This window comes from Tenrec ecaudatus, chromosome 4, assembly GCF_050624435.1.
Source record: "Tenrec ecaudatus isolate mTenEca1 chromosome 4, mTenEca1.hap1, whole genome shotgun sequence".
NCBI lineage: Eukaryota > Metazoa > Chordata > Mammalia > Afrosoricida > Tenrecidae > Tenrec > Tenrec ecaudatus.
In genome coordinates, this window is record NC_134533.1 from 199,773,118 (window position 1) to 199,786,591 (window position 13,474).

At 50.3% G+C, this 13,474-nt stretch overlaps 1 protein-coding gene across 1 annotated transcript; it reads left to right on the plus strand.

The window, feature by feature from the left end:
- The first annotated feature begins 1,962 nt into the window (after window positions 1-1,962).
- On the plus strand, window positions 1,963-6,578 carry RTP3 (receptor transporter protein 3). Its single transcript, XM_075547903.1, has 3 exons — window positions 1,963-2,117; window positions 5,639-6,139; window positions 6,482-6,578. The coding sequence occupies exons 1-3, from the start codon at window positions 1,963-1,965 to the stop codon at window positions 6,576-6,578; spliced, it is 753 nt and encodes a 250-aa protein (XP_075404018.1).
- Window positions 6,579-13,474: the final 6,896 nt, after the last annotated feature.

Genomic DNA, 13,474 nt, shown 5'->3' on the forward strand with positions numbered 1-13,474 from the left:
TGCCGGGACCCCTTCCAACCACGGGCCTTGACAAAGTCAGCGCATGAAGGAGGGGCGTTCAGAGAAGGCTCCACCAAGGAAGGTCTCTTCCGTGAACCCTTTCAAATTATTGGCCTGATATCATTATTGATCATTGCAGCTGCTCTCTGGTTCTTGATAATTTTGATCACTTCCCTTTTTTGGGAAACAACTGATGTCAGCTGAGGAATATTCCCCAGAAGTTGAGGTTCTCCCCTCCCTATGGCTTTGAAAGATCTATGTCCTGACTGCGTGCAAAGTGGATTGTATAATAACACTAGAAACTGGAAGCCAGAAACCCCCTTGAGGAATTTATGTTAGATCTTGAGCAGGCTGCGCTATTGCAACTGAAAACCACGGAAATCTCAGAGGCTCGTTTGAAAGCTTTTGTGCAAGACTCTAAAAACGTTTATCATCCTCTTCCCACGGTTTTTCCCTTTCCTTATATTGGTTACTGCATAGGGGGTAAAATACGGCATCCCCCTCCAGGAAATAACCCAAAGAGAAATAGAGTTCCTGGCCCTGATTTACCTTATACGGGGGCTTGTAATAAAAATGGCATAAGAATAGTTAACAAAGAAGGTGTACAAGTTCCTTTTAGTAGTTTAAGTTTTATGGAATGGTTAGCAAGAGGAGGGCCTCCGTGATGTTTGAAGTCCACTGACGCAAAGCTACCTATTGTGAGGCAACTCATACCTTGGCACAGAAAGACTTTGGGGAGTTTAATTTATGGGAACTTAGTGGAAAAGTAAGAACAAGAAATGAAAGCCCTAGAGGAACAGCCTAAGAAAGAACAGAAAGACCAGCCAAAGCCTGTCAAGTAATGTTTGATAATGAAATGTATTAATGCTGGATTGATTTCATAGTTAGAGCGATGCGCCCTAGTTGGATGAAGTGTGCTCAGTTATTGTTAGAAGCTTTATGTCTATCACCCTTGTAGCTGAGAAAGTTTTAGTTTCAAGATGTACTAAATTTTAACCAAGAATCCTGATGTGATTTATGTAACTTGTCATGGTCTTGTGGCCTGAGAATTTCCTGATGTATGACCTCAGGCCATAAACTTTAAGCCAAGAAAAAGAATATATAAGTTGAAGCTTTGCATGAATAAAATTGGAACAGTCACCGCAACCTTTGAGTCGTGTGGTTTCTGTCTCCCACTCGCCGACGCCATGACCCACCTTGAGGGACCCCCGGACCTTGCTGCAGCTGGACTGCGACACAACCCCCCTCCAACCTCGCCAGACAAGCAGCCTCCAATTAGGGCTCACAGAAAGCCTTCCCTCTCTTGCTGTAAACCTCGTCCACTTCCCCTGCCTGCTTTTGAGTCTCTACCAAACACCAAACGACCGACCCCTTGCTACCACAGGATCTGGGTAAATAGCGTTTGTGGGACCTTGTTTGGATGGTGCTTTGGTCCATGCTCACACCACTGACGGCCAAGGCCTTGGGCAGCCTGGGGTCTTGGGTCACCAAGCCATGGAGTGCTCGGAAGGAAAGCATGGGGCAGAAGGCCGGCCCTTGAGCGAGGCCACCGGCCAAGGCCTTCCCCTCCTCCCCCATGGTGAGCACAGCTGCCCAGTGGGTAGAATTTCCCCATGTGAAACTAGAAAAGGCAGCTGCCGCCTCCCCCCAAATGTAGGCTCAGGGGCGCACAAAGCTGCGTTCCGGGGTGCCCGTCGTTCCACAGCAGGCTGGCCAGAAGCCCACCCATCCTGCCTCGAGCGGAGCTCTTTCCGGAACATTCTAACGGACAAGCTCATGCATCCTCTGTCTTCCCTCCCGGTGGAGCTCAGTGCTGACCTCCAAACTTGCAACCAGACGCAACTGGCCGCTGTCCTCGGGGCAAAGGGCAGGTCCACAGGCTGACGACACCCTTACACTGGGGGAGAGCAGATAGGGCTCACCTCCTGCTGCGAATCCCTGGCCCTCCTGGCGTGCTCGGAGATGGGGGAAGACATAGCGGCATGGGAACGAATGTTCCAGGAATTGATGCGGGAGGTGAGGCCGTGGCACACGTGGACCCTGACACTGGACAAGAGCCTCCTTCCCAACGTCCTGAAGTCAGGGTGGAAGCAGTACCAGCAGTGGACCTTCGCCAGGTGAGTGGGGCACTCGAGGGGGGAGCTCCCAGGAAACGCGTACTTCTTCCTCGCCCTCTGACTTGGGTAAGGATCCCCCATGGCACAGCGGTGGAGCACTTGGCACAGTCGGTGGTTCGAACCCCGCAGCGCCCCATGGGAGAGAGAGATGGCTTCCGCCCCCAAAGATTGCTGACAGGCTCGGGAACCTTATTGGGCAGTTCCGCTCCGTCCTGTCATGTCGCTATGAGTCGGAATGGCCTGGACAGGGGTGGGTTTGGGTGTGGGTTTGGCAGTATTGTTTACTGTGCTTGGGTGCTAGCCACCCGCCCGCTGTTCCGTTCTTTCCTCCGTGTCTCCAGTCCTATCGTCTTGTACTTTGATTCGGAGCTGTTGGATTATTGCTAGCGATTCATTCATTTTTTCAGAATGGTCTTGGAGAGCATTCCTGAGTCTTGGGATTGCGGCTTCTGGCCCCCCACCCCCACCCCACCCCCACCCTCTACTTCTATTTTTTTTTCTCTCCCTCCAGTTGCTTCAAGTAGTGAGACCATCGCTGTCATCTCCTTCGTGGGAGGATCTATGGTCCGTCCCCCACCCCCTCCAGGAGCTCTTCGGGGTCCACATCTGGTTGCTGCGGCAATTGCGTTGTTTTCTCCTGGTTCTGCGGCAAGGCAGACAGGGATTGACCGCAGCTTCCCAGAGATAGTGTTACTGCTTGTTCATTTGGTTTTTCACATTTGTCTCTAAATACAAAGCGATCCCCCTCCACCCCTGTGGGACCCAGGCAGTCAAAGGTGGCCCTGAAATTTGGTACCTACCCACCCTGAGCAGCAAGCTATGAAACACGGCCTTCCTCCAAGTACTGGTTTCCAGGCTGGGTCCCAAGTGGTCAGGGTACATCTGGCAATGATTGACCAAGCCGGTGTGATGCAAGAGCCCGCTGGGGCCCTCCAGGCCCAGGGCCTCTCAGTCCAGAGCCTGTGAATCCTCCTGGCCAAGTTCTGACTCAACCTCTCCCCAGCACTGTTAGGGGAGCAGAGCTATTAAGCGAAGGGGGGTGTGCTGTCGGCTTACTACTACGGTCCAGGAATCTCGGGCATCAGACCGGGTGTCATAGAAATCCCAGCTTCTGTTGGTCACTTCCTCCCTGCGGATGCTGCCGCACTGGGGGTGATTGGCTGTGGTTTCCAGGGGGAGGCTCTGGAAGCCAGGCTGCTGCAGATCTCCTGCAACGTGCCCGGATTTTCTCCGGAGAGTGATCAAGGGTGGCTGGTGTTGGAAAACAGGATGGGGTGCTGACCGGAAGGTGGGTGGTTTGAATCCACTAGCGGTGCCTCAGGGGAAAGACCAGGCGATCTGTAGCTGAACGAATCAGCCGGTGACAGTGCCATGTGGGTCGCCGTGGTTCCCAACCTTCCCCATGGCAGCTGGTTTGGCTTTGGGAATTCTTGTTGCGATTCCTACTGTATTCCATTCTTGCAAATTAAAAAAAACATAAACAACGACAGGAAGTATAGGACATCTCATTCAAGAAGTTTAGCTTGGATAGAATCGTGTTTCTGATGACAAGGACCCCCCAAAGCCCTTGCAGGCTCTCAGGGCCTGGATCCAGAGAGATGGGGCTGGGAGGGCTGGGGGGGGGGGGGTGGGGACAGCCTGGAAAAGAGAAGGGAAGAGCAGTGCATATCTCCATCAAGCGTCCGGCGGTCCAGGCTTGGCACAAAGCTCTGGGTCTTGGGACACTCGCAGGCCCCCCATGGAGCCATGAGGGAAGACCCACCCCCACCCAGCCACCTCCCTCCTGGGGAGCAGGGGATGCTGAGCCCCCAACAGCAGGCTTTTCCTGAGCTGCCCTGAGCACCAGAAGCTTTCCTTTAAAGGAGCACTCTAAGCGGTCCTCCAGGGAGCCAGGTGGCACGATGGGTTAGGTGTTGGACTGCCACCAGTCGAGTCGGTGGTTCAGACTCATCAGTTCTCCTCACGAGAAAGACGGGATGATTTGCTCCCACAAAGATGTCTGGCCTTGGAAACCCTCTACAGGGTGGTTATGAGGTGGGCTTCATTTGATGGCAGTGGGTTAAGAGCTCACTGGAAGTCTAATACTCTCGCACACAGAGGGTGGGGTGCTGAGACACGCTCCCAGGACCCTGGGGCTCGTGTTCCTGGCTCCCCTGTCGCTCCACTCTGGGAGCAGACCCGAGAGACAGAGCAGAGCTCTCCTGGGCCGGGAGCTGGCATCAGGAGCCTCGGAGGCACGTCTGGGTCCATTCGATTTGAACTCTGCGCTGGCCCAGGAGCAGAGCAGGCTCCCCCAGGGCTGGGCAGGAAAACTAGGCTCCGACCCCTCCCCAGCGCTGCCTCTCTGAGCACCTCCAGCAGGTCATACTCTGGGGGATCACAGCTTGGCATCTTCCTATTTGATCCTCACAGTCCCCCCTTGGAGGTGGTGCTGGGATCCTGATACAGGGGTGAATCAGCACGGACCAGCCCCCTCTGGCTTTCCATCCCAGCCTTCAGGGTACCCATGCATTAAGTGTGCAAGGCCAGGCGAAGCCAGGCTGACGTAACATACCCAGGAAGAGCAGTCGCTCCCTCACAGCTTTCAAGGACAATGAGGAGGGAGAGAGAGCCAGAAGGATTCTCACATGGGCTTCTAAGGTCAGATCCAGAAGTGGCATCGATTTCTTCTGCCCACATCCCAGGGACCCACTGGGAATGGTCAGGAGCTGGGACATGTGAGGGCCTGCAGAGGGAATGTGGGCTGCAGCCAATTCTGTCGTGATGCCAATGCCCACCACACCCATCACTCCAGCTTCCCTGCCACCTTCTCCATCGCCGCCCACCTGCCCTTACAGACACCTGTCCAAACCTCTTATCACCTCCCCGGCCGAGTGGAGGCGCCCTTGTCTTCCTGTACCCTGTCTGAGGCCGGGCCCCATGCAGCATGAGAAGTTTCCCGGGCAACCTTGAGCAAAGGCATTGGATGAGAGGGAAGCCAATGGAGAGCAAGCCTGACTCTGTGAACTCCCTGGGGCCCTGGTTATGTCAGAGAGCCCTGGGAAGCCCAGGTAAGGTGCTGCTCTGTTCCTAGGACCCAGCTCTTTTAGGCTTCTCCCCAATCAGTGGGTCTGTGGCACCCACTGGCATGTACTGCTCTGAAGCAACCTCGGTGTGAGGTCGGGAGTGAGAGCGCTCATCTGGCCTCTGCCTCTTCAGCTCCCTGGGGTTCTGACCACGCTGGGTTTCCTGTGCCTGCCTCAGCTCTGCCCTGCCCGGGTGGGATTTTGGAGATGCCCCAGGCTGCCGTCAGCTTGTGACTCACTCCTTTCACGGTAAACACCTGGGAGCCTTCGACTGTACTGGTGGCAGAATAGAGATGGAACAACGGGCTGGGTGATTTCTCTCCTGGCAAACCTAGGGCCCCAAATCAAGCTCTCTCCCCATATTGCTCGAGCTCCCCTCTTGCAGGCCACCAATACCTCAAGCGTTTGGTCACCCGGAGGACAGGTGGTGACGGTCATCTTTTCTGGCCCCTGCAGGTTTCGCTGCTCCTCTTGTTCTCGCGACTGGGCCTCTGCCCAAGTTCAGATCCTCTTCCACATGATCTGGAGCAAGGAGCTGTCCAGGGGGCAGGTGAAGATGAGAGTCTTTGCCCAGAGGTGTCAGAAGTGCTCCGAACCTCCCTTTGAGGTTCCAGAGTTCACCCAGGAGAACATGTCAAGAATCCTGAGCAACCTGGTGCTCCGCATTCTGAAGTCCTGCTACAAAGAAGGATTTAAGTCGGTGGAGGTGATCCCTACGATCAAGGACGTCTCTCTGGAAGGGCCACATGACAGTGGTAACTGCGAGGCGTGTCTGCAGGGATGTTGTGCTCAGAGCAAGTTAGAGCCACGCCTGCGGGCTCCCGTGCAGTCACCACCTCCAGTCCCCCGGCAGGACGCCAAGGAGCCCAGGGTTGCCGCTACAAGGATCGACTTCACCCCCGTACCCCCTAAGACAGAGGAGATCCTTAGGCCAACAGTTGGCCCCAAAGTTTCTGAGTATCCCAAAGCTTCCAGGGCTCCTAAGACTGGAAGCACCTCAAGACCCCCCGTTGTGTCAAGATTGCCAACCCACCAGGTGCCGTGCCTGGGCTCGCCCGTTCCCAAGATCCCCACTCAAGTGCCTTCCTCCACAAACAGAAGCACGCCATGGGGTATGGTGCCACAGAGAGCTAACTGGGAGCGAGGAAAGGCGCTCGCGAGGTCCCCCTCATTTGCAGGGCCCTCTCGGGCTACAAGTCTCCCTGATTCTTGTTGCTCAAGAGCGCACACCAGTTACTTGGTGGAGCCAAGGGAGTATTCCGCCCACTATCCTCCCCCATCCCCAGTTCGCACACACAGGAATGTCTTCAGCTGCTGCTGCTGCTGCTGCTGCTGTCTCATCTTGATTGTGGTGGGGGTGGTGGTGGTGGTGGTGGTTGTCAAAACCAATATGTGAGCCCGGTGAACAGTGTGCTGAGGGAGAGAAGGCGGACACAAAAGGCTGGGTCCCGTAGGATTGCAGCAAGCTGGACTGACCAGAATAAGTGAATCTGCAGGGGCAGCGTGGGGATGGGAGGGTGGAGGGGAGCAGCCGGCTCTTCATCTGTACAGGGCTCTTTATGGGGCGGGGCGGGGGGCAGGGAGAGTGCTGAGAGGGTGGCAGAACTCGATAGAGAAGCTGGTCGCCCAGCACAAGGCAGGTGCACGAAATGCTTCGGCACTGCCCACTCTAGAATGGGGGAGGTCGGATGCCATGTGACCTTCGCCCGGATTAAAATAAAGAAATCTCTCTGTGTAAATCAATGAGGGCCTTTGTCCTTCCTTCTCCGGAGCGCCGAGTCAGTCTGCTGTGTCTGGACCGCCAGGCTAAAACCGGGGTTCTAATTTGGTGGACAACATGGCAGGACCACCCACGAAGGGCAGGGAGCTGTTAGTCAAAGCCCCTTGGCTGAGTGTCCTGTCTCCCCACTCAGAAAGGGAGAGCGAGAATTCTTGGAAAACTCTGAGGATCTCATGAAGGTCGTTAAATTGTAGGGGTGGAAATGGCTGTTCTGGTCCAGGTGCTACTGGGTATGCATGCCCTCAACAGCAACATGGGCAATAAAATGAATTCTGCTCTTCAAGATTTGGGGTGCAATCAGCCTTAGAGATTGTCTTTCTCCAAGTTCATTTTTAATAGACAGGGAGACGGGGAGTAGTTTTCCCTAAGATGTCACAGTCTGTTCAGGAGACGCTGGCCTTGCACGCCTGGTTCATGCGTCCTGCCGGCCAGTAGCAGAGGACGGAAAGGAAGAATGCAGAGTGCATGTGTGTGTGTTTGTGTGTGTGTGTGTGAAGAGGATGAAGACTATGGTGTGTGTGTGTGTGTGTGTGTGTGTGTGTGTGTGTGTGTGTGTGTGAAGAGGATGAAGACTATGGGGTGTGTGTGTGTGTGAAGAGGATGAAGACTATGGTGTGTGTGTGTGTGTGTGTGTGTTGAGAATGAAGTGTTGGTGTGTGTATGTGTGAAAAGCATGAAGAGTATGGTGTGTGTGTGTGTGTGTGTGTGTGTAAGAGGATGAAGAGTATGGTGTGTGTGTGTGTGTGTGTGTGTGTGTGTGAAGAGGATGAAGAGTATGGTGTGTGTGTGTGTGTGTTGCCTCTCTTGCACATGAATCCAGAGAGAGGCTGATTCACAAAAACCAGAAAGGACTCTCCACCCACAAAGAGTATTTTCAAGAACACAGTGACATTGTCAAGAGAATCTCTCTCACTGCCTTTGAGTGGATGCTGCTTCATAGCGACCCACTGGGGGTGACCAAGTAGTAGCTGTTTACAGGAGAAGGAAGCCCAGTCTTTTCCCTCAGAGCTGCTGGTGGTTTCGAACTTCCAATCATGAGGATCGCAATCTAACTCATAAACACTACATCACCAGGGCTCCCGGCAGAAGGATGGAACCAATGAAATGGAAATGAATAAATAAGCTTTTGAACTCTCCACTTCTGGTTTTTTTTTTTTCAATCTCCACTTTTACCTCCTTTTGTCCTGTATCTTTTTTGCCGTAGTCTAAGAAGTACCCCTTGAATTTAAGGCAACAACTACATGAACACCCTTTTACAACCAAAGGGAAAAGGGACCATGGAAATGTCCATCGCCACCCAAACCCCGGGCGGTGGAGGAGTGAGCGGGATGTACACTAGATCAGCCGGACAGTCTTCCCCGGCCCTGCCATGTCCAATCAGCAAACCTGGACAGGCAAGAAGCAATGCAGAAAACCAAAGTACAGGTAAACGAGGCGCTCCACCTACCTCTGATCTCCAGCCAAGAGTCTGGCAGGACAAAGCAGAGGGCTATGAATTCCTTATCCTCGCCAAGCGGCATATGTTTCGATGCATCCCCCTCACACGCAGTTGCCACCCGGCAGGTTCTGACTCAGGTAGATCCCATGTGTGTCAGAGTGGGACTGATGCCATGAGGTTTTAGAGGATGGCTTTGTTTTGTTTCATTTTTAAATATGGTTCCCCTGCCCTCTCTTTTGACACATCTCTGGGAGGACTCCAACCTCCGACCTCTCGCAGCCAAGCATATTAATCACGGGACCCCAACGATCATCAAGTACGACACGGAACAGCATCTAACAAGAGATGTGTCTTTCAAGGAGAAGACTGGAAACATAATTTCTCTGTTAAATAGAGATGTCTCTCAACAGAGACATCTTAGCCTCTCCTCATTTTTCAGGTTTTATAAGACACTGATCATAACAGAGAAAATCTGAAAACTGTTAGCAGTGGCCAAGTATTAATAGATTAGTAGACAAATATGGTGAGGTCTGCATGGATCTATCAGTGTATAGGAAATATTAGTCAATAGATCTGCCTCTTTCACGGCTTCAAAAATGTATATAGATAAGAGATATAGAGAATTCTGTAAGTAGAACCTCCCCTCCGCCCAGGTATTATTTTCCATGGGTTCTTTGAACTTGGATTGTCGGAGCCATCTGAGGTCAACCCTCTTCATGGAAATTAGATAATAATGTTGCAATTCACCAGGGAAGACAAGAGAGGTCTGGCCCATTGAGACAATAACCTGGTCCCTAGGCCACGTAGTCCCCCTGGCAAATTTCACAGTGAAAGCGAGGGTATTCATTTAACTCTGTATCTTCTTCGTTTGATCCCAGTGTTTGGTCGTTCCTTTTGTTGGATGTAAGGGATTTGGGAGAAACGTTAGTTCCCTTCCATCTCCACCAGTGGTTCTCAACCTTCCTCATGCTGCGACCCTTTAATCGAATTCCTCATGGATTTATGGTTGGTGACCCCAACCATAAAGTTATTTTCATTGCTACTTCATAGCTGTAATTCTACTACTGCTATGAATTGTAATGTAACTATCTGATATGCAGGACGTATTTTCATTGTGACAAATTGAACATAATTAAAGCATAGTGATTAATTACAAAACGATATGTGATTCTATATTGTGAAATATTTATGTGTTTTCTGGTGGTCTTAGGCGACCCCTGTGAAAGAGTCGGTCGCCCCCCCCAGGGGGTCGCGACCCACAGGTTGAGAACCGCTGCTCTAATCCAGCCTTTAAGACAGAGTCCATGGTGAGCAGCAGGAAGCAATGAGAAAGGATGGGTGCTTTCATGACCAGCTTCTGGGGAAACCATCCTGCAGGCTACTGACGAGCTTCCTTGCTTTATTTCCGAAGTTACCCCTTCTTGCTTCTGAGATTTAGTCTCCCAGGGGAGCCACGATGCACTCCGCCGGAAGCTGCAGTCAAATGACGCATGCGCCGAGAGTTTCATGCAAACACAGTAGCTAGAGAGGTCAGGGAAGACGTGAGCGCTGCGCCATCAGAAGGCGGTTTGGAGCTGTTTACATTTCACAGGCCTGACTTTGAATCCGAAATGCTTGCGATCAAATGCAGTAAGTCTCAAATCTCCTTTTCACTCAGAAGCAGCAAGATGAGTTGAGGCAGGAAAGACAGAAGTGGACCGAAAGAGGGAGAGAAACCCAATTTCTTGCACTTATTGTCAGCAGTCTTCATAACTTGATTCCGGGTTTGGCAAGCACCCCAGATGGCCCTTCGGTTCAGCTTATTGCTGCTCCTTTGTGCTTTGAGAAATCATGCTTTGGGCTTTTCACTGTGGTGTGGGCATGCTGTGTCTCTAATTGCACCCCCTTCCTCCATTTTAACTGATGTCTACGCCTCGCTGGAGTATCCTCAGGTGCCCAGGTGACGCAGTGGGTAATATACTGGGTTGCTAATCGCAGGGTCAGTGGTTCTAGGCCACCAGCCGTTTCTGGCGAGAAAGATGAGGCTCTGCTCTCGTAAAGACTTACAACCTCGGAAGTCCAAAGGGGCAGCTCCACTCCGTCTTGTCAGGTTGTTATGGGTCAGAATCGACTCCAAGGAAGTTGGTTTGGTTTTCTGTTGAAATCTCATGTAAATGATCAGGAAACACGCAGCTAGCTCTTTCTCTAGTCTTTTCCCTCTAAAGCTCTTTTACAAAGATGAGCGATTATGTGATTTCCTGCTTTCGGGTCATTGGAATCGATAAATAAGTAGCCAAATCTTCAGAAGAAGGTCAATGGAGGTTGGAGTGAAAGTTAAGAAGCTTTAAGACAGAAAACTAGCAATCCGTCTCTCACCACAACCCAAACTCATGGCTGTCGCCTAATTCTGACCCATCGTGACCCCATAGGACAGACCGGGGTTCTTGGGGGAAGCAGGGTGCCACACCCCTTTCTTCAAGGCAGCAGAGGTGGTGGGTTGGGACCACCTCGCTCTCAGTTGACCGCAGAGCGCTTTAACCACCGCCCCACCAAGGCTCCTGCCACCACACCCAGGACCAAACAGGAGAGTCCCTGCCAGGGAGCCAATGCTGCCTCACAGTGACCTTGTCTCAAGCTTCTGAGACTGTGTGGGAGCAGCCAGCCTCGTCTTCTCTCCTGGAGCAGATGATGGGTTTGAACTGCAGACTTTACCGTTAGCAACCCCAACCCCTAACCCACAGCCCCACGAGGGCTCCTTCCACCACCTCCAGTCACGAGAATTATAAAGACCCCCTCTCTGTGTCTCTTTCTGTAAGAAGTTGGGTCCTCTCACAGCTCAAATGAGGAGGAACGTGGGAATAAACATGTCAACAATTGTTACCTTATGACGTATTGGTTTCAGAGGCATGCCAATTGAAACAAAGGAATGTGTGAATGAGAGGGGTGGACAAACCGACCAGACATAAAGTGGATTCCGGTGGGAGCGATATTAAAACTGGGCTCCAGAAAGCTGCTACGATCTTGCTACTGATTAAAATGATATCAGCTAGCTGTCTTTATTTCTAACTTAGGGACAGAATATTATTTTTCTTCTAAGAATTACATTTAAGGTAAACAAGTGGCCACCTAGCTGAGAAGCAACAAAGCCCACATGGAAGAAGCACACCAGCCTGTGTGATCACGAGGTGTCGAAGGGATCAGGTATCAGGCATCATCAGAACAAAAAAATCATATCATTGTGAATGAGGGGGAGTGTAGAGTGGGGCAGGCCAAAGCCCATCTGTAAGGCAACTGGACATCCCCTTACAGAAGGGTCGAGGGAAGGAGAGGAGCCAGTCAGAGTGCAGTGTAGCAATGATGAAACATACAACTTTCCTCTACTTTTTTAATACTTCCCCCACTATCATGATCCCAATTCTACCTTACAAATCTGGTTAGATCAGAGGATGTACACTGGTCCAGATAGGAACTGGAAACATAGGGAATCCAGGACGGATGATCCCTTCAGGACCAGTGGTAAGAGTGGTGATACCAGGAGGGTGGAAGCAGGGTGGGGTCTAAAGGGGGAACCAATTACAAGGATCTACATATAACCTCCTCCTTGGGGGACAGACAACAGAAAAGTGGGTGAAGGGAGACGTCGGACAGTGCAGGATATGACAGAATAATAATTTATAAATTATCAGGGCTCATGAGGGGGAGGGGGAGGAGGGAGGGAGGAGAGCCAGGGGCTTAAGTGGAGAGCAAATGTTTTGAGAATGATGAGGGCAATGAATGTACAAACGTGCTTTATACAACTGGCATATGTATGGATTGTGATAAAAGTTGTATGAGCCCCTAATAAAATGATTAAAAATGAAGAAGAAAGAAAAAGTTCTAGAACTAATTGTAATGATGATTTTACAACTTTTAAAATATGATTGAATTATTGAATTGTATGATATGTGGATTATATGTTAATAAAACTATACTTTTATTAAAAATAATTACATTTAGTGGGGGAAGAAAGGAGGAGCAGACCACAAGGAACCACATATAACCTTCTCCCTGGGGGTCGGACAACAGAAAAGTGGGTGTAAGGGAGACATCGGTCAGTGTAAGACATGAAAAAATAATCATTTATAAATTATCAAAGGTGAGCGAGGGAGGGAGGGAGGGAGGGAAGTGAGGAGCTGATAACAAGGGCTCAAGTAGAAAGAAAATGTTTTGAGAATGATGATGGCAGCAAATGTATAAATGTGCTTGACACGATGGATGGATGGATGGATTGTGATGAGCTGTATGAGCCCCCAATAAATTTTTTTTTCATTAAGAAGAAAAAAATTACATTTATTCTTGTATCCATATTGCTTTAGTGTTCATACATGTATTCTCTTAAGACTTTTCCAAATTATGCACCTGTCTATATGCATAATGTGAAATCTGTGATTACAACTTTCAAATCTATATATGTCCACTAAGATGCATCGTCTACGTTGAAATCTTTCAGCCTTTTTTACATTTACAAAAGCGATTACAGAAATATTCTCACTAAGAGCATTATGTTCAAATGATATATTTGCTTGGGGATTCTGAAATACAAAATAACTCTGTGTCACGACTACAATATTGTTTTCATTTACTTATTTGTAACATCGAGGCAGGTTCTTACACAGACTCAGTTTATTGAAGTAAAGTTTACATCAAAGGTTACTGGCTAGTTTGCATGAAAGTCCACCCTTCTCCCCGTCTCAGAAGCCATTTTTGATTACACAGAATCTATAACGTAGCAAGCACGGAATCAAGTTCCACAGTTGTTCAAGTCTACATTTGAATTACATTTTTAAGGATTAAAAAGGGAAATACTATCATTTAAGATTCAATGAAAATCACTTCCTATTTTCCCACTCTTTTTATTCCCTTACTTGACGACTCAGAGTTTATTTCTCAGTTGAAGCAATCCTCTCCTGACGCTTCGGTCCGGTGACTTACAGAAGGCTCTGACTGGGACACACCTGCCCTTGACAGAGCTCAGGATCCTGCCGAGCCCCCCCCCCCCCAGATAAGCTATTGGGGGTCAAAGTAATGCTTCTAAGGACACACTGGATCTTCAGAG